At 39.8% G+C, this 25,784-nt stretch overlaps 7 protein-coding genes across 10 annotated transcripts; 3 read left to right on the top strand and 4 right to left on the bottom strand.

The window, feature by feature from the left end:
* Positions 1-1,270: 1,270 nt before the first annotated feature.
* Positions 1,271-2,282, top strand: LOC116806454. The gene is made up of 2 exons (XM_032742769.1): positions 1,271-2,018; positions 2,080-2,282. Exons 1-2 carry the CDS (start codon positions 1,793-1,795, stop codon positions 2,124-2,126), a joined length of 273 nt encoding a protein of 90 aa, XP_032598660.1. The 5' UTR covers positions 1,271-1,792; the 3' UTR covers positions 2,127-2,282.
* Positions 2,283-3,704: 1,422 nt separating this feature from the next.
* Positions 3,705-4,481, bottom strand: LOC6556731 (39S ribosomal protein L17, mitochondrial). Its single transcript, XM_001983129.3, has 2 exons — positions 4,228-4,481; positions 3,705-4,162 (listed from the first exon to the last, which is right to left on the bottom strand). Exons 1-2 carry the CDS (start codon positions 4,423-4,425, stop codon positions 3,767-3,769), a joined length of 594 nt encoding a protein of 197 aa, XP_001983165.1. The 5' UTR covers positions 4,426-4,481; the 3' UTR covers positions 3,705-3,766.
* Positions 4,482-4,737: 256 nt separating this feature from the next.
* Positions 4,738-5,533, bottom strand: LOC6556677 (DNA replication complex GINS protein PSF1). Its single transcript, XM_001983130.3, has 2 exons — positions 5,525-5,533; positions 4,738-5,408 (listed from the first exon to the last, which is right to left on the bottom strand). Exon 2 carries the CDS (start codon positions 5,406-5,408, stop codon positions 4,806-4,808), a length of 603 nt encoding a protein of 200 aa, XP_001983166.1. The 5' UTR covers positions 5,525-5,533; the 3' UTR covers positions 4,738-4,805.
* Positions 5,534-5,657: 124 nt separating this feature from the next.
* Positions 5,658-11,211, top strand: LOC6556659 (staphylococcal nuclease domain-containing protein 1). Its single transcript, XM_001983131.2, has 4 exons — positions 5,658-5,963; positions 7,685-8,525; positions 8,802-10,237; positions 10,681-11,211. The coding sequence occupies exons 1-4, from the start codon at positions 5,859-5,861 to the stop codon at positions 11,089-11,091; spliced, it is 2,793 nt and encodes a 930-aa protein (XP_001983167.1). The 5' UTR covers positions 5,658-5,858; the 3' UTR covers positions 11,092-11,211.
* A 427-nt stretch (positions 11,212-11,638) lies between these two features.
* LOC6556692 (augmin complex subunit wac) lies at positions 11,639-12,375 on the bottom strand. Its single transcript, XM_001983132.3, has 4 exons — positions 12,357-12,375; positions 12,244-12,288; positions 11,919-12,186; positions 11,639-11,867 (listed from the first exon to the last, which is right to left on the bottom strand). Exons 1-4 carry the CDS (start codon positions 12,358-12,360, stop codon positions 11,693-11,695), a joined length of 492 nt encoding a protein of 163 aa, XP_001983168.2. The 5' UTR covers positions 12,361-12,375; the 3' UTR covers positions 11,639-11,692.
* Positions 12,376-13,153: 778 nt separating this feature from the next.
* Positions 13,154-22,503, top strand: LOC6556703 (disco-interacting protein 2). Of its 2 annotated transcripts, none has more exons than XM_032743379.2 (16): positions 13,154-13,563; positions 14,466-14,537; positions 14,638-15,045; positions 15,110-15,498; positions 16,364-16,454; positions 16,513-17,065; positions 17,146-17,483; positions 17,721-19,046; positions 19,598-19,758; positions 19,853-19,934; positions 19,996-20,100; positions 20,166-20,535; positions 20,595-21,255; positions 21,322-21,770; positions 21,840-21,988; positions 22,048-22,503. In XM_032743379.2, the coding sequence occupies exons 1-16, from the start codon at positions 13,461-13,463 to the stop codon at positions 22,149-22,151; spliced, it is 5,361 nt and encodes a 1,786-aa protein (XP_032599270.1). In that variant the 5' UTR covers positions 13,154-13,460; the 3' UTR covers positions 22,152-22,503. The 2 variants fall into 2 exon arrangements, with proteins under 2 accessions (XP_032599270.1, XP_001983169.1); XM_001983133.3 differs by having other exon boundaries at positions 19,649-19,758; positions 22,048-22,482.
* On the bottom strand, positions 22,472-25,728 carry LOC6556717 (probable G-protein coupled receptor Mth-like 14). 3 transcript variants are annotated; one of them, XM_032743381.1, is made up of 7 exons: positions 25,522-25,728; positions 24,657-24,813; positions 24,167-24,595; positions 23,136-23,838; positions 22,937-23,070; positions 22,769-22,854; positions 22,472-22,706 (listed from the first exon to the last, which is right to left on the bottom strand). In XM_032743381.1, exons 2-7 carry the CDS (start codon positions 24,788-24,790, stop codon positions 22,528-22,530), a joined length of 1,665 nt encoding a protein of 554 aa, XP_032599272.1. In that variant the 5' UTR covers positions 24,791-24,813; positions 25,522-25,728; the 3' UTR covers positions 22,472-22,527. The 3 variants fall into 3 exon arrangements, with proteins under 3 accessions (XP_032599272.1, XP_001983170.2, XP_032599271.1); XM_001983134.2 differs by having other exon boundaries at positions 23,136-23,823; XM_032743380.2 differs by having other exon boundaries at positions 24,696-24,813; positions 25,522-25,593.
* Positions 25,729-25,784: the final 56 nt, after the last annotated feature.

Here is a 25,784-nt window from a genome sequence, read left to right as displayed (position 1 = left end):
TCATCAAATATAATACTAGTTAGTTGAATGGCTATTGTGACCGTCAGGTTTTCTTTAGAGATGCCACGCCATAATGTATGTGTCCCAAAAATCTAGGCTTTCCTGGTAATGGTAATTTTCTGCCTTTCTTGCCTTTTTTATGTGTACACGGTATAAGAACTGCTGCTATTTTTATGCGCACACATAGCGAATACTTCGATATGAAGGGCAATCGGAATGGGAATATGGTTGGAATGAGTATACAAACACAGTTCATCGTACTCGGTGTACGTTGCTTTCATTTTTGGTGCTTGTGCGATTGCTCTTGTTGTTATTGGTATTTTTGTTACTTGCCAGAGCTTGCAGCAATATTGTCATATTACTGACTGAAAGGTTCAACCACATCGCTCCTATTAACTAGGCATACTGTATCGTAACCAAAAATGTAGACCCTGAATTTATACAAAATGCGTAACTGGAAGAATCTCCAAACAACCACTAAAAATTATCTTTTTAGCGGACAACTTGTGTAGGTTGGTTGCTTATAGTTCGTAATTATAACCCCTTAATTTGTTGAATTTAAATTATTATTTAATTAGGGAACAAAAATTTCCATAAAAATAACTTGCAGTTTTAAAGCCCTGAAATCAATAAAAATTAATAAATATAGTAATTTGTGCAAAAGACCGGAAGAATGCATTTCACAACTTGACATTTTAGTTTAACTACTATTATAATTAGTGGCATATAACAGGTATTATATACATTAAAGCTTAAAAAACTTTTCCAACCATTTGAAAGCGGCGACCAATGCTTACAATTCGCTTGCAGAACTTACGGAAGTCGCATACTAGTAATGAAAACATCAACGTCAGCAGGCAGCAATGCAGCCATCTTGGGTATGTGAGCACACACACACAACGCTCCTTCATATACGAGTACATATGTGTACATACATATGTATATAAGAACATATTTAAGATTAGACTCGGCGAGAAATGCTTTTTCATAGCCATTTCAAACGTTGAACTGCATCTGCATCTAATTTTAAGTTGATTTTAAGTGGCTGAACTCTATGGTGCGAAAACCCGTTAATGTAACAATCTTAATTACGAATCGGACGTATACCACGGTAGTTATATGTTGCATAATTAGTGTGTCACTAAAAGAGCTTTCACACATAAAGTTAGCTTAATTTAGTCAAATGTTATCCAGGGCACTTAGTATGCTTTATTCGATGGATTTGTGTAGAAAAATACACGACTCTCCGCTAAATATACACGCAAAAATACACCTGCACGCAATGATTCCGCTGAGTCCCATTTCCGATCCGGATGAAAACGGTGTTCCAGTTAGATGAGCAACAACATCGGCATTCATTGATTATGCCGGCAACAACGGCATAAACAATAGCGCTCTGCTTAAAAAAGCGCGGACTGCGCTGGAGTCAATGTTTATCATTGTCTCTGTGACTAACCACAACAACAATGCGCTACAATCGCCCGTTGTCATGACAATCGGACAGCAGATGGGGGATTCAGCTTGGCGTATGTAGCCTGTAGTATGACAAATGTGAGAGCACAGTTGCGTTCAAGCTCCCCAGTGATTATCAGTTATTCGATTGTCGCTTTAAGATGCCTGTCACAGCACATTGGTATTAGCCATTAACTGGCAATATGTTTTGCCTCTTATATCAACTTTATATCACACCTGTTGACACGTAAATTTAAACATACCCATATACGTAGAGAGTGACAGAGAGGGAGTATATTTATACAACGTGTTAATCGTCTTTAAAAGTGTTAATTTAAGAATGCCTTCGTTGGGAATCCCGTCAAAAATCTCGTTACTTCTACTAATACTCATCGAGAGATCTATGCTTTGTGTGCTCTCCCTGCCCGTATTTCAGAATTCAGATCGCTGCAAGGCCATATATGATTGCGATCCTTTTTTACCCATCTGTGCCACGTACAGAAATGAGCATCAGTTTTTCTACAGCCACTGTGACATGTTGCGTGAAATATGTTTCACCGGTAAAGGTATGAATATATAAATGGACATAACATAAACAATTTTTTTTTAATAATTCATTCTCAATAGATTGGCAGTCGGACTATTTAAGCCATTGCAATGTAAGCAAGCAATAAATCTTAGGATCTTCGGCATTCGCATCATAATTGATGCATAAAAATAAACCTTTGTATATAATTCACAAGACTGATATATTAACATAAATTAAAAGTGTACATTTATTTGTCAGCTGTACCAATTTTAAGTAAAAAGGAAATAAATAAGAATTGAAGCCAGTCGACACATTAATATCGCTTATGGTTTAAGTTGAATAAAAATGTCGCTTAAGGGAAATGATTAAAAACAACTTGCGACGTTCAATTTTGAAATATACCATTTATCAGATCACACAGTAAGAATATGAATAGTGCTTTGAATGTACATATGCATTTATATATGTACGAGCAGGTACACATGTACATAACGAATTACCACTTTGATACATTGCATGTGTGCTGCCGGCATAAAGCTTAAGCCGAGGGCTTTCATAATTTGTCAATAATTATAATAGCCACATGCCAAGGCTCAGAAGATGTTATCACGAACCGCAGCTCACAGACCATTATTTTTGGCTTCATAATGAGCAACATAAGAAGCTAATTTACACAGGCACAAAAGTTCTATTCAACGAGATGAAAGCCTCGCGTTGACTCCAGCCATTCCCATTGCCTTATTAAATCTGTGCATTTTATATGTACACATGTAAGCATAGGTGTACATGTATGTACGTCTGTTTGTATGTGCTTGTAAGTACTTTCACATAAGTTCGGTCGACATTAATTACAAAAAATAAAGAAGAATGGCATAAGGCCTCAAAGTTGCGAAAAATAATGGAGACTTGATACAAACAACATCATGAAAGACTGGGAAATATAAAAAAAAACGTCATTGGATGAACTCCTCTGGCCGGTGCACCTTGAAGAAATGTAATACTATGTGAACTTATATATAATCCTTTACTTATGAAAGGAAAAAGTATTTTGCAAAAACAATTTTTGATTTTTTACTATTGCTGGAAGAGTGTTTCATTTTCAGTTTAAAATTCATAGTGCAACAAATTTTAATATAAATCAAGACCATACAGCAACCTTGTAATGAAATTTGGACCCATGTAATTGGCACACCTTACCTTATAAAATAAAGAAACAAGTTCAAATTAAAACAACATTTACCAACACCTTATAAGTATTTGATTACCACAAGCATTGATTACAATGCTTATGATATGATACATAGACATGTAGGTATAATTTGTTTACAAATTATAATTAACACGTTGCAGTCGGTTTGTTGCCCCCTCTTCGCTTGAACTCTGTCATATCCGATACACCCACAAAGGAGGGGTAGCTCAGGCGCTTAAGAGAGAGAGGGAGCGGTGCGGTCTGGTGTGGTGCTCCGTTGAGGTTCTGATAAATTATAAAAGCTAACAAAACGCTTATACGTGTTTTATCTGCCCTGTCGCTGCAGATATAAATATACACATACACACACATTTTATACTCACGCCCTTTCATCAATTACATATATGTTTTTATATAAGAATGTACATAAGCACAATTTTCATGAAATTTCCTCTGTGACGCCTAAGTTAAAGCTTTCATTAAGGTAAGGTATCTCGTCTCAAAGCATGCATAAATGAATTTCGCTTTATCTCATAATTTAGCTTAGAAAAATGATTTACTTTCAATGATTAACAATACAAACAATTACACTGTAACTAGTTGCCCGCATCGTTTTCTTGTGTGGCTAATGCAGGCGGTGCTGCCGTCTCTGCCGCAAATTTGTTGGCCATCTTAGCAAGTTGCTCCCGTCTGAATTCCTTGCGCGCCTCATCCAGAAGCACATTGTGTAATAGATTACGATTCTGAGTATAATCGGGCACAAGTGCTGGGAAGGGATTACCTCGGAACTCCAACACCGACTTCTTATAGTAGATGCCGGGATAGTCTCGCGGCGCTTTCAACATCCGTGTATAAGATGAGCTGAAATTCTCATAGCGCGGCACCAGCACCTTGAACAATTTGTGGACCAGCTGCTTCTCCAGCAGCCAATAGTCTGCTAATTCCATGGTCGCCTTGTGTCGATCGCCATAGCGTATTGCATTTGATATTAGCTGTATCGATTTGATAGCTTATAAAGAGTTCATTACTCCTTAATCCTTATGATATTTATAGTTACCAATTCTGCATAACCACGCGCCTCGTCCGCTCGATTGTAGAACAATTCAATTCGCTCGTGTTTAACCAGCGCTGTAACAGTTTTGCGTAGCTTCAGAAGGCGACCTTCTGGGCCTTCTGAATTCTTTAAGTGACGTTTGTTTGGCCGCATTGTGATTCGCAGCTGTGATATTAGTTTGCTGACTTCGGCTTGATTCATTTTTAATCCCAATTATTAGTTCGTAACACAACAAATTTGACTCCACGTAATTGCGGTCTGCAAAATCAGCTGTGCGCCCCCAAAAACCTTAACATTTCCTGAAATGTTATTAACAGCCCATTCTTATTTGCTTGTGCACACACTGTTTCTGTTACTGGAATGCAAATGCAAAAGAAAAAGAAAGACCAGCACTCCAATTGGAAGTTAAGAGCTTCTAACCAGCTAGTCTCGTATAAATTCCAACACAGCTCAAACTGAACAGATGCCACTTAACTATTTATCGGTTTGTTTTATCGGAGCGGTAGAGCCACAGCAAGTTAGAATTCGCACTAAATCAATGTTTATTTATATGAATAATTATATTGTTGCATTTGTATACTTTAAGCTATGTGCTGCAATACGCCCTGTCGCACCAGCGGTTCCACCTGTGCGCGGGGCAAATAATGCTGACTATTCTTTTTTAAATGTATTATCTCGCCGTCATCCAGCTCGAATTTTCCATAATTCTCCAAACAGCGCACTTCTATGTAAAGAGATTTGGGCGGACGCAAGTTGCCAGTCAAATCGATGCCTTTTCCATCTCCTATGGACCGCATATACGCAGCCAGGGATTTGGAGTAGTTATTGAAGAATTGCACTTCCGGCTCGCATAGAGCCTGCTTGATATCACTAGGTATGATGGGTCCAAACTCCCATCGCATGGCCTTGATGCGCTGCATCCGCTCATACAGATAGGCCAGTAGGCAGCGTTTGTTCCGCTGCAGAGCTGCATGTCTGTAGTTAAGAAGCGGCCACAGACTGCGATCGCCGGAGCTGCTGTAGCTGGACGCCTGCGCCACATTCTCCTCGAATATGGCCTTTACCTCCTCGAGCACTTGGCGTACGCCGTCGTCGTCAAAGGCAGGAATTGTTTGAGCGGAACGTTTTAGATCTTTAAGTAAATCGAAGGCCTTGTCGCCAAACATTTTGTTTGAGCGACTCATCTTTGTTTATAACAATAAAGAAATAATTTCCCGCTCAATTTCAGCCACAATAGAAAATTCCAACATTTATCGATAGTTTTACATTTCAAAGAATTTTAGTATTTTATGAATCTCACCAAGTTGACAAAGCAGCATACTAAATAATACTCAATTCATTAAAATATTTAACAGAGCTGATTTTAGTATTTTAGCTTCAATCAATGGAATTTTTGAGAGACTAGAGTATTTTAGAGCAAAGGAAAGTAGGTCACATCGCTTACAGAGCAGTGAAAATTCTGAGGAGCTCGTATTGTGTGGTGTGTTCGAACTCAATTAACTTAATTAAGTTTAAACAAAAACGAGCAGTGTTAGTCGCACTTTAAACCAACGTGAGGAATTCGACCCGCTTACCACTTAAAAAATCAGCCACGTATATCGGTCCGCCGGTAAAAACCGCACCCGTACGAAAAAATGGCAACAGCAGCTAACACGACGACAGCTGGAGCAGCGAAAGACGGTGCACTGGCAGCGACGGCAGCAGCGCCTGCAAAGACTTTAACCGGCATTGTGAAACAAGTAAGTCAGTCAACTCTTTTAATGGCTCAAATCCTATTGTGCTCTATTTCAGTGTAGCGCACATAAGTCGGTAATAATAATTCATACATAATGCATACAAAAAAAAAAAGAAAAAAAATATGTGATTATCATCAGCGTGGCAAATACGGCGAATGCTGCTGCCACTCAAGCAAGTGTGAAAGAGATGCTCATATATGCGTGTTCCGTGAGAGTGACACGTCAAACACGCTTACCACACTCACACCAAGACTATGCTCGCTCGCTGTTTGTAAAGAAAAAAAGTTATCGACGGAGGTGCCAACTGCCAACCTGGCAGATTTTCTTTAGCAGAGCAGCACTGCTTACAAATATGTATTGAGCCTTTACGTATATATATGCATGTGTGTAATTGCATGATAAATTAAATGCATATGTGTATGCATTTACTTAGCATACTCTTGTCTGTCATTGGCTGGCTACGTCATCAATCAGTAACACTTTGCCGGCATTTTAAAACATGCGTTTCTATCTGATAAACAGACATACACATGCATAGACATTCATCGGAATGTATTTGCTGCTTAATATAAAATTAATCGTTTCTAACCTCGAAAAACGCTTGCACAGGCGCAAAAGCAATGTCAAAATGTGCATAGTTATGAGTGTAAATATTATATATTAACATACTATGTAACCGTTTTAGTTACTTTCGATTTTTCCGTTTGTGTTTGGGTTTTCCCTTTTGAATGCAAGTCAATTATTGACCCTTTAAAACACACACGTGTCAAGTATTTATCAAGGCAGTTGCCTTAACCATAATAATCAAAAGATATTAATTGATGACGTTGCAGACACGTCTTGAGAACTTTTGACATTAACTTCGCTGCTGCTTCCTTCTTCTTTAATTTGAGCGAATGCCGCGTCAGCATTCCGTCTTCCGTTCCATGTTACAGATTTTAGGTGAAAGACCTGTTGATATTTAAAATGCCACCGCAAGCCAACACCTGTTTTCCCAAGTTCGATGTGTGGGAGCGAGTACGCTATAGAAATAACATCAATTCTTTTATTGTACAACTCCTTTCAAATGTTTGGTATGACAAGATATGGACAAATGTCTTTAAATTGTACGCTCTATTAGTCAATATTATTATTTAATATTAAAACTGTGTTGTAGTGGTTTCTAAAACACATTTGTAAAACTACTAAATTTCCGCTTAAGGCGCTGGAACGTAAACAGAACTTGCATTTGCATATATATAATATCTACGGTCGTAGGTTGTCGCCAGCAAATCCGTTAGATACAATGGCTTTTGTAGAACTAGCATTCTTTTTGTTTAATATGCAATCTTCATTCTTGAATCAAAAAACGACCAGTTAAAATAATCAACGGTCACACTAAACTGCAGATAAAATGTTCTTGTAGTGCTTGCGATACTTTTGTTTAACATGCATTCTGCATTCTTGAATCATGATCAGCGGTCACTTTAGTCTGCAGATAAAATGTTTTTGTATGGCTCGCGATACTTTTCTTTTAATATGGATTCATTCTGCCTGCTTGAAATGAGAAACTATCAATTAAAATGATCAACGGTCACACTAATCTGCGGCAGCCCTGTAAAACACTGCACTCGGCGCCACCTAGTGGTTAGTTTTTGGCTATATGTGAAACTCACGTGTTTTATTTGATTTCATTATAACCTCATTGCCCGCCGTGCTCGGGGTGCTTGTGTTGTGTGTTTCAGGTTCTATCTGGCGACACGGTTGTTATACGTGCTTCAAAGGGTGCCCCACCGCCGGAAAAACAAATCACCTTCTCGCATGTGCTCGCTCCGAAACTGGCACGCCGGCCTGGCGCTGGCGGGGATGAGACGAAGGACGAACCGTGGGCATGGGATTCGCGCGAATATTTGCGCAAGAAGCTAATCGGCAATGAGGTGACGTTCACCTTTGACAAACCCGCCAATTCCAATCGGGAATACGGTTTTGTGTGGTTGGGCAAGGACAAGGAAACGGGTGAGAATATCGTTGAGTCCATTGTCCGTGAGGGTCTCGTCACTGTACGTCGCGAGGGCCGTCCAACACCCGAGCAGCAGACGCTCATTGAGCTTGAGGATCAGGCACGTGCCGCTAATCGTGGCAAATGGGCGCCCAACGTCAACTCGGCGGACAAGGTGCGCAACATCAAGTGGGCGCACGAGAATCCAGCCCACATTGTCGATGTCTATGGCGGCAAGCCCGTCAAGGCAATCATTGAGCATGTCCGCGACGGCTCTACTGTGCGTGCCTACCTCCTACCCGATTTCCATTACATTACGCTGATGATATCAGGTATTCGCTGCCCGGGCGTTAAACTCGATGCGGATGGCAAACCCGATCTGAGCGTGAAAGTGCCCTTTGCCGACGAAGCTCGTTACCATGTGGAGACGCGTCTGCTGCAGCGTGATGTCGAGATCAGGTTAGAATCGGTTAACAATTCGAACTTTATTGGCACGATTCTGTATCCCAAGGGCAACATTGCCGAATCACTGCTGCGCGAAGGTCTGGCCAAGTGTGTGGACTGGTCCATGGCCGTGATGAAGACAGGTGAGTGGATTTCATATCATCATTATCACTTTTATGGTGTGGCAATCGATCTGAACGGCATGGCGCCCCTTTCGCTAAAGCCTGTGTTGCGCTACGTTGCTATCAGCAAGCGGTTGCCAGATTAAATCGACGGACTCCAAGAATACAGTGTCTGATTTATTGACACTGCATTCATTTCACCCCGTCCACAAATGCTGCCTCTAGCATTATTCTTACACAAAATTCTCCTCGCCCATTAAGGTCTCAAGCTAATTTTTAATTTTAACTTGCTTGCAGGCGCTGATAAGTTGCGTGCAGCCGAACGCGTTGCAAAGGAGAAACGGTTGCGTCAATGGCAGGATTACCAAGCAAAAACGCCTACCTTCAACTCAAAGGAGAAGGATTTCACGGGCACCGTTGTCGAGGTGTTCAACGGCGACGCGATTAATGTACGTGTGGCCAATGGACAGGTGAAGAAGGTATTCTTCTCTTCGATTCGCCCGCCACGTGACCAGCGTGCCGTTGTGGGCACCGATGGCGAGGAAATTGTGAAGGCGCCACCACGCGGTAAAAACTATCGCCCGCTGTATGAGATTCCGCATATGTTTGATGCCCGTGAATTTTTGCGTAAAAAACTCGTCAACAAGAAGGTGCAATGCAATCTAGACTACATTTCGCCGCTGCGCGATAACTTTCCTGAGAAGCACTGCTACACCGTTCTCATCGGTGGTCAGAACGTGGCCGAGGCAATGGTCGCAAAGGGTCTGGCGACATGTGTGCGTTATCGGCAGGACGATGATCAGCGGTCATCCGCATATGATCAACTGATAGCCGCAGAGCAGCAGGCAATCAAGGGTCTGAAGGGCCTCCATGCCAAGAAGGATAACGCGACATTGCGTGTTAACGATCTCACTGTAGAGCATTCCCGTATTAAGGTGCAGTACCTGCCTTCCTGGCAACGTGCCTTGCGCACCGAAGCCATCGTTGAGTTCGTTGCCAGCGGCTCACGTCTCCGTCTGTATGTGCCTAAGGACAGCTGCCTTGTTACCTTCCTGCTCGCTGGCATATCGTGTCCACGCTCCTCGCGCCCCGCCCTCAACGGCGTACCAGCCCAGGAAGGTGAACCCTTTGGTGATGAAGCGCTCACGTTTACACGCGAGCGTGTCCTGCAACGCGATGTGTCCGTGCATATTGACACCACAGATAAGGCGGGCTCGTCTGTTATTGGCTGGCTCTGGACTGATCAAAATGTCAATCTATCGGTTGCCCTCGTTGAGGAAGGTCTCGCCGAGGTGCACTTCAGTGCCGAGAAGTCGGAGTACTATCGCCTGCTCAAGAGCGCCGAGGATCGTGCGAAGGTTGCCAAGAAGAACATTTGGGCCAACTACGTGGAACAAGTGCCTGAGGAGAAGGTCGTCATAGAGGAGGAGAAGGATGAGAAGGTGCCAGTCGAACGCAAAGTTAACTACGAGAACGTTATTGTCACCGAGATCACCGAAACGCTGACCTTCTTTGCCCAATCCGTCGACAACGGACCCAAACTGGAGACACTGATGAGCAAGTTGCATGCCGATTTTCAGGCTAATCCCCCAATTGCCGGCGCATACACACCCAAGCGAGGAGACTTGGTCGCAGCCCAGTTCATTTTGGACAATCAATGGTATCGTGCCAAGGTGGAGCGCATTCAGGGCAACAACGCCAGTGTCCTGTACATTGACTACGGCAACAAGGAGGCAAGTAGATGGAATAACTAAAATCAATCCGCACACACTGCTGCAAGCTCCTTAGATCCGTTTCCGTCTCAAAGTGAAGCGCATGAGTCATAAGTTTGCCACATAAACAATGCTCAACCGTTCGACGTTAACTGGCTGCCATGAAGTGGTGTACACCAAACTCTACAGCAACACTCGTGTTGTGTATGTTTATATTCATGGAGCGTTTGCGTTTGCTCACCAAAACCGCTCTGCGCGGATGTTTCATATTCTTTGACACAACCGTTGAGCACAGGTGACTGGCAGTCCTGCGTCTTCCACATGCATATATAACTAACACATTTACATTGCTGGGGATACCCAACACGTGGCACAGCGTCTGTCAACGGTGTGCGACACAAACAAATCACATTGACAATAGACAATCTTTCATATAATTTGTTTTTTATGACTGCCTATTACAGACTCTTCCAATTAGCCGCTTGGCTGCATTGCCAGCTTCGTTTAGCAGCGAGAAACCACATGCCACGGAATACGCACTTGCTTTGGTCGCACTGCCCGCTGACAATGAGGACAAGGAGGAAGCTCTGCGCACCTTCTCGGACGATGTGCTCAACCACAAGGTGCAGCTCAATGTTGAGCTGAAGGTGGGCGGTGGTCCACATCTGGCCAGTCTGCACGATCCCACAACGAAGACGGACTTTGGCAAGCAACTTGTGGCCGATGGGCTTGTGTTGGTGGAGAAGAGACGCGAGCGGCGACTCAAGGAGCTGTTGGAGCAGTATAGGGCTGCCCAGGATGCTGCATTGGCTGCACATCTGGCCATCTGGAAGTACGGTGACATTACGCAGGACGATGCGCCCGAGTTCCGTTAGAAGACGACTCTGAGCGTGCAGTAGGCAGGCGGCGTGTGGAGCGCGCGCTGCTGGCTGAAATGTTTGTCTGCCACATACCCGCCCTTTATATAACAACAACAACGTCAAGAAACAACTTAATGAATATGAAATTATTAATTCTATAAACACACACCAATTTATATACTTATATAAATATATGAAGCAAGTACCCACATTGGAATCATTTGAGCAACAGAAAAAACAGCCTTTGAGTAAAGATTGAAACTTGAAACTTTTGTATGCTTTAAGCAACTGCCAAACCGTCGAACAATCGGTTTTACAGTTTTTTTTATTAACACTAATAATTCTTTAAACAAATATACAATAAACAAAAATAAGCAAGATCTAGCAGCAATTAACCGTTTTGTATGCGGTTAACTTCCAATAAAATATAGAATCAAAGTAAAATCAACAAATTTAATTTTTTTAGAATGCGTAGATTTTCTATTTGTAAACCTAAACAAAAAATTTATTCATTTAAATTCGCAGATTTTGTGTTATAGTAATTTTTTTTTGAATTTACTGATTAAATAAAAAAAATACATTAAAAATAATTTTTATACAAAAAATTGTGCTCGCTTTACTTGTCCTCCAACAATTCGACCTTTTCTATTACTGACTCAATGCTAAAGTTATCTGGCACGTTGAACTCGGTTTGTCTGAACTGAAAATATTTGGATTTTTCGTCTATTTCAACGATATTGAGCTTCTGTTCGGCATCCGGAATTATTCGCTTATCGACTATGCTCATAAATCTGTAAGGAACGTAATAATTAATAATGACTAGGTTTTAAAATCGTAATTACCTTTCCAAATCGGCAATATCCATTCCCGATTCTTTTATAGACTTTTTAAGATTTTTTATCGTTGCCGCGTGCTTCGCAACAGTAAGCTTGTTCTCTATATATTCGCTTTTGTTGCAGTAGTAAATTTCGCGTAAATAGTTTAAGTTCAGCTCATTCAGATTTTCGCTTGCCTGAATTTCCACACATTTGTCGAGCAACATCAAAACATCGTCCGGCAAATCGGAGAGCTCAATGCTGACGAGTTTTAGAGTGTTCTCCAAGTGATTTGCTGTGACGATTACTACTAGTGTTAAGGGCCGTAAGATTGTTTAATATAATTACATACCAAATCTTTTCAAAGCTATCACTTCTCTCTGCAGCTTTAAATTGTCTAGAAACAAAAAAAAAAAAATTGTTAATTTAAAATATGAAAATGCTTTAAATAAACCATACGCGCACCCATTTTGAAGAAGAATAAGAAAATCGGAGCTGCCAACCTAACTTATTTACTAACTCATTTAACACAACTTTTTCTATGTATTTATGTATGTATTAAAATCCTCAATCGAAATAAATATATTTATTTATTTTATGCGAAATGCATTAAATAAATTTAAGCAACTAAATATGTTCATTCTTGTTACTGGCAATGAGGCTGTATACTTATCGATAAATGATTATCAACGCAACGTAATTTGTCAAATATGTATGAAAACACACAGTAAATAAATATAAATATATATAATAAGTTCAGATATATGGGTCAGTTTGACGAGTCCGAAAGGCACAACTAAATAGTAGAATATTGAACGAAACTAAATGTAACGATATTTAAAATAACCCAATTATATCGATTCATATATAAGTTGTCGACGATTGATCATCCCTCTTACGGTTGCTACTCAAAGATACTGATAAAAGAAAAAGGTTGTCCATGACGCCGGTCCACTATTCGCCGGTGGATATGATGTACTCTGACATCATAAATTTAATGCTTTTTGCTACGTTGTTTATTTACTTCACTTTTTAACTAACCAAACGGCCACAGCTGGCGTTTCTTAAGTCATTCGGAGACATTGCAGTCGCGACTATATTCGCTATAAAGTTTACACATTAGCAGCACACAAAGTTATAAAGATGTGACATCATGCGCAGTGAGAGAAAAATGTGGCACAGTTTCTTGCATACCTGTGTTTCTCTCAATCGAATCTGATACTTTTTCTTTGTTTATATATACGCGTTTGTCGGTGCGGTTATTGTTGGGGCGATGATTAAATTTGTGCAAGTATAATGCAAAAGATAAAGCGAATTGTGATCAACCTAGGGCACTAAGCATTTACTTGGCAGAAACGCTAGATCCGTTAAATGTGGCTTGAATATTTTGAAAATCGATCGATATTTGGAAACGAAGAAGTTGCAAAGTAGCAGCGGTGTGTGTTTGTGTATGATTGCATATGCAGGGTGAAATACATTTGTGTGTGTACATGCCTGTGTACTAATAGAAAACTCCAGCCACTAAAAAAAGCACAGCACCAACAACAACAATAACCGACCATAGCAAAAATGTCTACAGCGTCTGCAAACTTTTTGGGGATGGAGCTTGTCTCATCACTACCCACTGATATTCGCGAAAAATTGGCCGAATTGGATTTGGAACTATCCGAAGGTATTACTCCCAATTTTTGTGGATTAAATAAAATTACTGTGATTTGCTATACAATTGACTTTAATTATCCTATTGCTGCTAATGCTGTATCTGTACATCACCCCCTTTTCCCTTTTCCCCTGACTCATTGTAGCATAATTGTCGAGTTAGAAAATATTGTAGCCGGCCATGGGTCACAGCTGCGTTCCCATTACGAGTCCGAGCCACAGCAGACATAGAAACTGTTTAGGAATAGGGGCGGTGGGGGTTGGGGGTAAGGTTTTTCTGTGACACCGCCAACCCCTTTAACTGCTATTGATACTGTGTTCTGTGTGCGGTTTTGTGGGATGAACATGTGTCTGCCTATATATATACATATATAAGTATACACTTATACATTTACACATGCATGATTACACATGTGTGCATATACATAAGCATGTACACATACATATATATACATAGGTTTGCATGATACGATACGGCTGCTTACGACAGATGAGTCTCTTAAATACATTCAATATGTAGATTATACATTTATATATATATTTTATATATTATTATTGATATATATATATTGATATATATATCAATTTATAATGGCGTACACATGTAGCTCTCTTTCTCTCTCTATAGATATTTTCAATTAACTCAATAATCATTACATATGAATAAGAAGAGCGAGCTGTTTCTTTTACATTTTGGTTGACAAGTTTGTTATAATTGTGTCACGAAATTCTTAACACTTTAAAGAATTACGTATCTCTTATGTCTGCTTTTACTATATCTTACAACTTACATACAGGCTTTTTACATACATTTCAGTTTTAGTTTTAAATTTCCATCTATCAATATAAAAAAAAGCGTTTCGTTATTTTCCACTTGTAAATTAAGTTATTTTAATACTCTCTGTTTCTTTTTAGGAGACATTACACAAAAAGGATACGAAAAGAAACGTGCAAAATTATTGCAACCCTTTCTGAAGAAACCGGAACGTAAGTATAAAAAAACATACATTATTTACGCTTTGAGAAAATATATTGTTGAAAAATATAAAAATAATAAATTAACGGATATAACGTGATTTTGCAATAGCAAATGATGTGGAAAAGGTAAAGAATTTGCCTCCACCGCCATACTACAACATAAAAGATTCAAACAATAGCAACAGCAATGTAAACATCGATGGCGTCATCATCTCCAGTGAGGGGTACAGTTATGTTACTGAGGTACCTTCACTACCCTCATCACAACAAAGGCATTCCAAAAAGTCTGACTTCCACCAACCCGCATCATCATCAACACCTCAGAGCGGAGCTGGGGCGCCTGGCTATGAAAATATGCGACCGCAGGGTGGCGCTGTCGGAGATCCCGGTTATCAGAATACACGCGAACCAAACACATTTCAGAACCTTGCTCACCATCCTCCAACAAATAGCAGCCAGCATCGACAACGCCGGACTCAACGAAAAGTTACGCACAATGAGAAGCGATATCATTCTGGTATGTCTACAATAAATAACAATTTAATAAGTGTATCTCATCATTTAACTGGATTATTTGACAGAGGTTCGACAGGAAGCTGTGCAGCAGGCACTGGCTGCTCTCAAAGGTCGACCAAAGCCCAGTCTGCCAATGCCCTCAAAACGTAGTTCCGTGCTTAATCGCAGTCCAGGGTGTAACGATGATTTGGACTCATCCACTGATGACGAATCTATACCTGAGGAGCTTATTTCACCCGATAAAGAATATAATTATCCTCGTGATCACATTAGCAACAGCATGTTACCTCCGGAACCAATAATAAAGCCACCAATACGTGAATCATCAATGGGCGTGCAGCATCATCATTTACGACACGAGGTCAAACAATCTCAAGCGTCAGCTCAAAAATATCCATCGTCGAGCAGCGGTAGTGTTGCAGAACGACGGCCACCGCAGAATTTGCCGCCTCTGGTGAGTTCACAAGAGCCAAGAGCAACTGTTATTTAAAATAACAAATAAAAAAAGCTTCCTTTTGGCTGACCAACATATTGGTGGTTTGTTTTACAAGCCAGGTCAAAACAGTAAGCGCTAAGAAAACTGCGGTTTTGGCGCAAATGGGCTCTAAGACCGAGCTTTTATAAAAACGCGATCAGGGGAAATAAAAGTGGTACAAGTTTGCAGAGACAGTGCTAACATTTACTATATACATTGTTAACATTGAAAGCCACTGCCTCTTTGATCACAGTATAACTTCTAGATTAATACTCGACTTAAAGAAGTAAAGGCGTTACTGGCTCGATTTTCATAATTATTAATTAACTTAGTGAAAAACGGTCCCACTTGCCATGTAAAAATTATGTTCTTAAAAATAGTTTCTAAAGCCGGGTCACAACTTTCCATAACTTTGTCAAAATTTATGGAATTTTAAAAAACCTGGACTTTTCAAAAATGACGTTTAGAATTATACTGCATTCAAAGTTGAAATCCCGATTCTTATTCGATATTCATGTTAAACTGATATGCGTAAAATCACTTAAAACCATCATTCATATGTCATCAAATACATCATTAAAGAAAGTATAGTTCGTCTACCTCAAGATTTTAACTGAACCAATCGAATTTGCCATGCCATTTCCATATGACATGCATGACAATTAAGTCATCACAGATGTAAATGTGACACGTAAACGTTTGATAAATATATATATTATGAATCAAGCATTCTAATTTTTTTATTTATAGATTATGGACTAATAATATAAAAAATATATTAATATACAGTAATAGTTGTAATATATTTTATGTGTTCTTATTTTAATATGATTTTTATGTGCAGCCCACTTCGGATACTTCGAGCACAGATTCGCCGCCAATTGCATACAAGAGAGATACTGAATTGACTGATAAGGCTTACAAGCATAAGCATTGTAAGTGTTCCAATAATATTGCTAATTCGTCAGTAACATCAATATTTTTTCCGAACAGTCAACGCCCCCGACATAACCCAGTTCAACAACGCACATCGCATAGCAGACCGTGTCACACGTTATGTGAACGTTTCTCAAACCGAGCTAAATGAAACTGACGCGAATGGAAAATGGAAAGTATCGGCCAAGATTCAACAGTTGCTGAACACACTCAAAAGGCCCAAGCGACGACCGCTACCCGAGTTTTATGAGGACAACGATATTGAGCTGGAGATTGCTGCCAATCCAAAGGATCCGAATGCACCGAAGCCCGAAGGCAGCACAATGACGCCGGTGCAAGGCGAACAACTTTCTATACCGGCTGGACTGCCTCGTACATTAGAGTGTGCGCTTCAGCGCTATGGCATGAATTCGTTCAAGAGTTCGATGGCAACGGTATTGGATCCTAATGGTAAAATAACCACCACTCTGACCTATGGAAAGCTGCTCTCGCGCGCACAAAAGATCGCCTACGCACTGTCCACGAAGATTTTCAGCAAAGGGCCCGAGCAGGTAACGCTGAAACCAGGTGATCGTGTAGCATTGGTATATCCAAATAATGATCCACTGAGGTAATTTAATGATGCAGTGTGTATTTGTGTATGTAGTTGTTGCGGTCTAAATAGCTTGTAATTTTTTTGTTCTTTTTCAGTTTTATAACAGCTTGGTATGGTTGCATGTTTCGCGGTTTGGTGCCGCTGCCAATTGAGTTACCGCTCTCCAGCTCAGATACTCCACCACAGCAAGTGGGATTCTTGCTTAGTTCATGTGGGATAACCGTAGCCCTCACCTCTGAAGCCTGCTTGAAGGGTCTACCCAAGTCGGCAACTGGTGAAATAGCCAAACTGAAAGGTTGGCCACGATTACAATGGTTTGTGACCGAGCATTTACCCAAGCCACCCAAAGATTTCAATGTGGGCAATTTGCGTATTGAAGAGACGGCAGCTGCGTATATCGAGTATACTACAGATAAGGAAGGCAGTGTAATGGGTAAGTTTTGAGTATAAATATCACAATTGTCTATGTTGAAGGTATTTGTATTTCGGAATATTAAGTAATCTAGTAGTTGATTCTAAATTTTTGGGGGCACATTTAATAATATAACGAAATATTGTTGTTTCTTTACTATGGTTGTTCTCTTAAGTTCACTTTTAGTATATTATTATAATTATTTATCATTATAATATTATATATTATTAAATATAAATTGTAATAAATAAATTACAGGCATAACTGTTAGCCGCGCTGCTATGATAAATCACTGTCGTGCTCTGACAATGGCCTGCCATTACACTGAAGGTGAAACAATTGTGTGCGTTTTGGACTTCAAGCGAGAGGTTGGCTTGTGGCATGCCGTTTTGACATCCATACTCAATGGTATGCATGTGGTGTTTATTCCCTACGCTCTGATGAAATTGCGGCCTTCGTCTTGGATGCAACTGATAACTAAACATCGTGCATCTTGCTGCTTGGTGAAGAGCAGAGATCTTCATTGGGGCCTACTAGCCACTAAGGATCATAAGGACATCTCGCTAGCTTCGCTGCGCATGCTGCTTGTAGCTGACGGTGCCAATCCTTGGTCGTTGTCATCATGCGATCAATTTTTAAATGTTTTCCAAGCCAAGGGATTGCGATCAGATGCAATTTGTCCGTGTGCCAGCAGCTCCGAGGTCTTTACTGTCTCCCTGCGTCGACCGGGTCGCTCGTCTACCACCGGATTCAGTCAATCGGCCACTGGACGCGGCGTACTATCCATGGCCGCCCTCTCACACGGTGTTGTTCGTGTCGATAGCGAAGACTCTTTGACTTCCCTTACTTTGCAGGACTGCGGCCAAGTTATGCCAGCTGCCCAAATGGTGGTTGTGCGCTCGGAGGGTGCACCAGTACTCTGTAAAACGGATCAGGTTGGCGAGATTTGTGTGACGAGTGGCTCGACTGGAGCCAGTTACTTTGGCCTCGACGGCATGACGAATTCAACATTTAAGGTGCAACCGCTACTTGAGGATCCAGAGTTACCCAAGGACGGCGGCGGCACAATTGTGGGCAACCCTAAGCCCATAAGCGAGGAGAACTATGTGCGTTCAGGTCTCTTGGGCTTCCTTGGCCCCGGTGGCTTGGTTTTTGTGTGCGGCTCACGTGATGGCCTCATGACGGTCACCGGACGCAAACATAATGCAGATGACATCATTGCCACGGTGCTGGCTGTTGAACCGATGCGATTTATATATAGGGGACGCATTGCCGTATTCAGTATAAAAGTGTTGCGCGACGAGCGAGTCTGCGTCATAGCTGAGCAGCGACCCGACTGCTCGGAGGAGGAAAGTTTCCAGTGGATGTCACGCGTGCTGCAAGCTGTTGACTCAATACACCAAGTTGGCATTTATTGTCTAGCACTTGTGCCGCCCAATCATTTGCCGAAGACCCCACTTGGGGGCATACATTTGTGCGAGGCTAGACGTCGCTTTTTGGAGGGATCACTGCATCCGGCAAATGTTTTAATGTGTCCGCACACATGCGTCACCAATTTGCCCAAGCCACGTGAACTGCATCAAGGTGAGAGATTGTTTGGTTAAGCGGGTAAAAGGGTAGTATAGAACATATTGTTAATCCATTGGCTTTGTTGGTTCCTATCTATGCTTTCTTTATACATTCGAATCTGATGAAAATACAAATATTGTTTTCCTCTTTTTTAATTATCACCAACAACAACAAACAACTACAACTACAACAACAATGAAATGCTGCGGTTGCTTCCCACTATGCCCACTACAATAAATACGCACCACTAATAAACAACAACAACACTCATCTCAACAACAATAACTACAATAACCATAACACTGTATTATAACATTGACAAACAAACATACAAACAACAACTCAAAATATGTCAACTAAACTAATTGCATTGCATTGCTTTCAATTAACAATTTGACAAAACATTTTGTCATATGTATCTACACAAAACGTTTGAAATTTATATTTATTCGTATACATAAACAACATAAATAACTCATATATTGTTATTGCATATCAAATCAAATCCTTGTACAAAACAACAAAACCATTCTACTACTAACCAAAATCAAAATCAAAAAAAAAAGGTGTGCAAACTACTGCAAAATTAAGCTCATCATCTGGCTGTGGTATTACAGACACGGGTGTAGGACCCGCCTCCGTCATGGTTGGAAATTTAGTGCAGGGCAATCGCTTAGCTGTTGCACACGGACGCGATGTAGGAATGGCCGAAGACGGTGAACGTAAGGTATGTTAAATTATTATTATTTTCATAGATTATGTTCAGATATTAAACGACGAGGATTTCCAAATATATAATAATTCATCATTACATTTATCAGCCGCAATTAATAACTGGAGTTTTGCGTTGGCGAGCCAACACCTCGCCAGATCATGTAATATTTACGTTGCTAAACTCAAAGGGTAAGCAGTATTTTCGAGTATTAAAAATAATTCATCGATTGATATCTAATCTACCCTTCAGGAGCCATAGCAAAAACGCTTACCTGCTCTGAACTGCACAAGCGAGCCGAAAAAATTGCTGCCCTTTTGCAGGAACGTGGCAAAATTGAACCAGGGGATCATGTTGGTAAGTTTTACAAACATTTTTGACTTACAATTGTAAGGACTGATTGGTTCTTGGTATGTTTCTAGCCCTCATATTTCCACCTGGATTGGACTTACTGTGTGCATTCTATGGCTGTCTTTATCTTGGCGCAATACCGATAACTATTAGGCCACCGCATCCACAAAATTTAATCACAACGCTACCCACAGTTCGTATGATTGTCGATGTTTCCAAAAGCGGAATTGTGCTCTCTATACAGCCAATTATAAAGTTATTGAAATCAAGGGAGGCGGCGTCATCAATTGATCCAAAGACATGGCCACCCATTCTGGATATCGATGATAATCCAAAACGTAAATTGGCCGGTATAGCCACAGTCTTGTTGGACTCCAGTGCATATTTAGACTTCAGTGTGTCTACCTGTGGGCGTTTAAGTGGTGTCAACATAACGCATCGGTAAAAAAAATTAACTGTTCTGTTCTTGTACAATCTAACACTATACATTCTTCAAACAGATCTCTGTCTAGTCTGTGCGCCAGTTTAAAACTGGCCTGTGAATTGTATCCTTCCCGTCATGTCGCCTTATGTTTGGATCCTTATTGTGGACTTGGCTTTGTAATGTGGACTCTTATTGGTGTATACAGCGGACACCATTCCATTCTCATTGCCCCCTATGAAGTGGAGGCCAATCCAAGTCTGTGGCTCTCAACGCTCTCCCAGCATCGCGTACGTGATACATTCTGCTCATATGGAGTCATCGAGCTGTGCACCAAAGCGTTGAGTAATTCAGTGCCATCGCTCAAGCAGCGCAATGTCGATTTGAGATGCGTGCGCACATGCGTTGTTGTTGGAGAGGAACGTCCGCGCGTGACCCTGACACAGCAGTTTTGCAAACTATTCCAAGGACTGGGACTGAACACACGCTGTGTGTCAACTTCCTTTGGATGTCGCGTTAATCCAGCCATATGTGTGCAGGGTGCAAGCTCGGCTGAGAGCGCACAGGTTTATGTTGATCTAAGGGCATTGCGCAATAATCGTGTTGCCCTGGTGGAGCGAGGAGCGCCAAATTCGTTGTGTTTAATTGAATCCGGCAAACTGCTGCCTGGCGTAAAAGTAATCATTGCAAATCCTGAAACTAAAGGACATTGCGGCGATTCGCATTTGGGTGAAATTTGGGTAAACTATTGCTAAGAATTTATAATTTCATTTGATCTTGCCTAAATATATTTTCTTTTTACATAGGTGCAAGCACCACACAATGCTAATGGATATTTTACCATATACGGCGATGAGACGGACTATAATGATCATTTCAACGCTAAATTGGTCACTGGTGCTACTTCTGAGATGTATGCACGTACTGGTTATTTGGGTTTCTTGAGACGCACGGAGTGTTCTCAGGCCGCTTCTGTATTAGATGAAACCACACCAAGTGTGGCGAGTCGTGACAGTGATACAGAGTCTTTAAACTCCATGAATCAACTGCAATTGAACTTTTCAAATACTTCTCTGGGTGGCAATTCCGAGCATAGTCTTGTGGGTGGTGCCGTCAATTCCAATGATCAGGAGCTCCATGATGCTGTTTATGTTGTTGGTGCTTTGGACGAAGTTATTTCGCTGCGAGGCATGAACTATCATCCAATAGATATTGAAAATTCTGTGCTACGCTGTCATAAGAAAATTGCCGAGTGGTAAGTTAACCGAGTCCTTTTCTAGTCAGTCTAAATAATAAATTTGAGACATTTATTTTTGTCCCGCAGCGCCGTTTTTACATGGACAAATTTATTGGTTGTAGTTGTAGAATTAGATGGTAACGAATCGGAAGCGCTTGACTTGGTACCCTTAGTCACAAACACTGTTCTGGAAGAGCATCAGCTTATTGTGGGTGTCGTTGTCGTTGTTGATCCAGGTAAATTCAATTGAATTACAAAATTGAACTTGTTTTCAACGCATACAATTGTATTTCAGGTGTAGTACCCATTAATAGTCGTGGAGAAAAGCAGCGTATGCACTTACGGGATGGTTTTCTGGCCGATCAGTTAGATCCCATTTATGTTGCATATAATATGTAAATAGTATTACAACGCTATACATATGAAAACCAATTATTTATTAATCACCATACAAGGAATTCTCTTTGTAATCGCGAAATCATTAGATTTGCATGATTTAGACTTATCAACATTGACACAAGTAATCGAACTAAATTATTTACTGATTTCCACAAAAAACGATTTACTTACAACATAGCTGCTACGAAAATTACTCTATCTCCACCTCCAATTACATCCCCCCTCCCCCACACAATACACAATAATATTTAAACTCAATGACACTATCTATACAAGTGACGAGAACAAAAAAATTAATATATTAATAACGACTTTCTATGTAAAATGCAATAAAACATTTATTTATATTATATATACAACTGTGATGACTAAATTCTCATGTGGGATTTTCTGTTTTGTTGACTGGTTGCAATTCGGTGCCCTCAGCAATGGTATGCGTGCCTCGATCGTACCACCACCGCAGTATTATAGTGCGACGTCTACGCACTACAAGAAATATGAGCAAAATCCACAGGCCCTGAAGACCATTTATCATATCACAGAGTAACAAATAAACTGAAAAAGAAATGAATTGTATACATTTCTAGTAAATTATATATTATATTATAAAATATTACCTTCATTTCCGGGCGAGTAGAATGTAACTATTTCAAATAGCCAAGCTAATATTATAATAATACCAAGTAATGCAACACATTTTGCGCTGTTGATTGATTTTGAAGGAATTGATAAAAATTGACAGTATTATAGATTACTTATACGACTGTAAAGCGAAAACAACTTACTCTTTTTTGACATCCTCGTATTTCTGCTGATCAAACTGTCGTATTGATGTAGTAGCATTCTTTTCGTCATCATTTGCAATCAAGTAACCAACAGATTTAATGCGTTGAAAACCAAAAAATGATATAACCATAACCTAGTTAATTTATATTAATGAATTTTTGTATATTGAGCTCTATTGATTTTAGTGCGTTGACTTACAAGAAAACTAAGACCTAATATGGTCGAAACGGGTGGAATAAAGTATCGCTGGGATTCACGAATGGATTCGGTTAGGCCCTGCAAAAAATATGACGGCATGCCAGGCAAACCTTTTTGCACGGTTAACGAGACTAGTATCGCCGGTCCAGTGATCGAGAATACACAGTATGCGCCAAAATTCAATATTGTCCAAGTCTTATTGAATTGAATATAGTAGGGAAGCTTGTACCAAATATTTAAAAGAACATTGCAGCATATGCATAAGTACCAAAAGAAGAAACTCAATATAAAGAACTGTATAACGTATCCAATGAAGCCACCAGATGGTATTCCGTATATGTGCACCACAGAGTACACAAAATAGCCGCAGGCCAAACACAGTGACATTAGGGCCAAAGACCAGCCGTGCAAGTTGCGCAATAATCGCAGGGTAAGGTGTAAATAACTAACCAAAAGTAGACAGGGCATGCTTACAAGCATCAGCACAGCTACAATAATTATTTTTGCTTTGGAGACCTCATCAACCTGTGTGATGCATATAAAGGCCAACATGTGGCCAGATTTGTCTTGGTCCAAACAATAATTTTCCTCCACTGTATAGGACTCATTTCCGTTTTTGTCGATGATCAACAGCGATCCATCTTGCAATATAAAAAGCAGGTCTTCCGTATCATCGTATTGAAACGAGCTGAAAAAAGTAACACTGCAATAAATACAAAGAGTTGCAGAGCTCTTAAAGTATATTGCATAATGTTGTTCGCCAGGGACCAAAATCAATTATTACTCTTCATTATGTATAATACATATCATTTTATTATATTTAATTTTTTATATTGACATATCAAGATTTAAAAGGAGGAATGCAGAGGTCAAAAGTAAAGAGTATGTAAATATGGTTACTATGGGAGGCATTCATGGCATTAGTATTTTAACTCAAGAATCAAATACGTAGAATATAATAATCATTATGGTCCCAGGTGTAAACTTTGTCTTAGTAGAAACTTGTAAGCGTTCTACGGCGGTTAACTTACCTATTACATGGATTGCCAACCTCATAGGGCAATTCTGTAAATATTTCCAAATCCTCAATACAGTTATCAAATAGAACCGCATTTATAATAGTCGGTTCAAAACTTAATACGGCGCCATCACACATTGAATCACTTTGGTTCTCACGATAAAAATCCAGATTCTCACCAAGTGGACAACACTTTCGCACTCTTGAGGTGGATGAGGGAATTGGCTGACTTCTGGATTTCTCACGCTGTGAGCAATCAGCCGGCGTTTGTTTTTGTACTAATGTGGATAATGTGCTCTCTGGATTACGCGTACTTGTAACATTATCAGTAGAAATTGGTGTTACTATCATTGTACTAACCAACTCGTCTGGCACTGATTTGACACTTGAATTAAATGTTCTATACAAAGCATCGCTTGATTCCTCTAATGTTGTGATTGCACTACGAAAAACATGATCGTACAATTAAATAATATGAAATCTTAAAACAAAAATATAGAAACCTTTTATTGTCTAATACTCCTGTAATATTTGAAACATACTCAGCTTTTGTCATAGTCATAAGGATACATATATAAATGGTTAGGTATACTTTGAAATTCAATATAAAGCTGCTTTTCCGATAATATGCTCCCATTTTGTGTATGTTGTTTGTAAAAACTGAAAAGAGTCAAATATCATTAAATTAAGCATGAATAACAGACTGTAATAAATACATTTATTAATGCGTCAATAATTCCAACTAAATGAAGCCTGCTTTTTTACTTTCTACAATTTCTTTTACTTGTCTGTTTGCCTGTCTGCTTGTCTAGAACTCTTTGAGCGATCTACCCAATGATATTTTGTACGCGTCTATCATGAATGGGAGTTACTAGTCTACACATAAATAATAATTTGCTATCAGCATACATACATAAATTATCTTTACCCTGCCTACTTTAATTATACACTCAAATATGACGTCATAAAAATGAGTGTTAGCTGTTAAGAAATTCTTGTTATTATTTAAAGATACACGCGTAATTCGTTTTATGTACGTTCCATTCGCACACACACACACATATATATATATATATATATATCGGATTTATATATGAGTATGTGTATTTTTCAGTATAAAATAGGTGACAAAACCTGTAAAATAAGCGCAGTGATAAGCAGCCCACCAATAAGGGGAGGCACCTTTAGTTTAAAGTTATAAAATCTTTAATAACAGGGAAACAAAACAAAAATCTTGTGCATGCTATATAACAATAATAACATACACACTTACATTAAATAATATATATTTAATATTAGGCACAGACTGACACAGGTGTATTTGTATTGAAAACGAATCTTTATCTTAAGTCGTTTTTATTCACTCACATGTCAATAAATGGAAAAATATATTTAGTTAATTAACACGGTTGTGTGATTGTATGTACAGTATGCATAAAAAAATAATATTTAAAAACGAAGTATCCACAAAATACTAATGGTCAAAATAAGCATTTAATTTAACATTATTTGTGAATGCACACGAAAAATTAATAATATAATGCATCCGACATGCGCGCACAATGAAGTAATACTGGCGAAACGAGCGTCTACCACATAAGCGCCCTAGACGGACAGTTTACTGATAAGAT

The sequence above is a fragment of the Drosophila grimshawi genome, unplaced genomic scaffold (genome assembly GCF_018153295.1).
Source record: "Drosophila grimshawi isolate 15287-2541.00 unplaced genomic scaffold, ASM1815329v1 contig_44, whole genome shotgun sequence".
Lineage (NCBI taxonomy): Eukaryota > Metazoa > Arthropoda > Insecta > Diptera > Drosophilidae > Drosophila > Drosophila grimshawi.
This window is presented reverse-complemented; position numbering and strand designations above follow the sequence as displayed.

Bases quoted from the DNA above. Each gene is read 5' to 3' on its own strand.
- LOC6556659 (XM_001983131.2), top strand. From the start codon at position 5,859: ATGGCAACAGCAGCTAACACGACGACAGCTGGAGCAGCGAAAGACGGT. The intron at 5,964-7,684 runs GTAAGTCAGTCA...TGTGTGTTTCAG, and splicing joins TAACCGGCATTGTGAAACAA to GTTCTATCTGGCGACACGGT. The intron at 10,238-10,680 runs GCAAGTAGATGG...TGCCTATTACAG, and splicing joins TTGACTACGGCAACAAGGAG to ACTCTTCCAATTAGCCGCTT.
- LOC6556677 (XM_001983130.3), bottom strand. From the start codon at position 5,408: ATGAGTCGCTCAAACAAAATGTTTGGCGACAAGGCCTTCGATTTACTT.
- LOC6556692 (XM_001983132.3), bottom strand. The intron at 12,187-12,243 runs GTATGTAATTAT...TAATCGTCACAG, and splicing joins GATAGCTTTGAAAAGATTTG to CAAATCACTTGGAGAACACT. The intron at 11,868-11,918 runs GTAATTACGATT...CGTTCCTTACAG, and splicing joins GATATTGCCGATTTGGAAAG to ATTTATGAGCATAGTCGATA.
- LOC6556731 (XM_001983129.3), bottom strand. From the start codon at position 4,425: ATGAATCAAGCCGAAGTCAGCAAACTAATATCACAGCTGCGAATCACA. The intron at 4,163-4,227 runs GTAACTATAAAT...AAATCGATACAG, and splicing joins CGCGTGGTTATGCAGAATTG to CTAATATCAAATGCAATACG.
- LOC6556703 (XM_032743379.2), top strand. From the start codon at position 13,461: ATGTCTACAGCGTCTGCAAACTTTTTGGGGATGGAGCTTGTCTCATCA. The intron at 14,538-14,637 runs GTAAGTATAAAA...ATTTTGCAATAG, and splicing joins CTTTCTGAAGAAACCGGAAC to CAAATGATGTGGAAAAGGTA. The intron at 21,256-21,321 runs GTAAACTATTGC...CTTTTTACATAG, and splicing joins CGCATTTGGGTGAAATTTGG to GTGCAAGCACCACACAATGC.
- LOC116806454 (XM_032742769.1), top strand. From the start codon at position 1,793: ATGCCTTCGTTGGGAATCCCGTCAAAAATCTCGTTACTTCTACTAATA. The intron at 2,019-2,079 runs GTATGAATATAT...CATTCTCAATAG, and splicing joins AATATGTTTCACCGGTAAAG to ATTGGCAGTCGGACTATTTA.
- LOC6556717 (XM_032743381.1), bottom strand. From the start codon at position 24,790: ATGGGAGCATATTATCGGAAAAGCAGCTTTATATTGAATTTCAAAGTA. The intron at 23,839-24,166 runs GTAAGTTAACCG...TATTTATTGCAG, and splicing joins GTTGGCAATCCATGTAATAG to TGTTACTTTTTTCAGCTCGT. The intron at 22,707-22,768 runs GTAATATTTTAT...TTTCTTTTTCAG, and splicing joins CTACTCGCCCGGAAATGAAG to TTTATTTGTTACTCTGTGAT.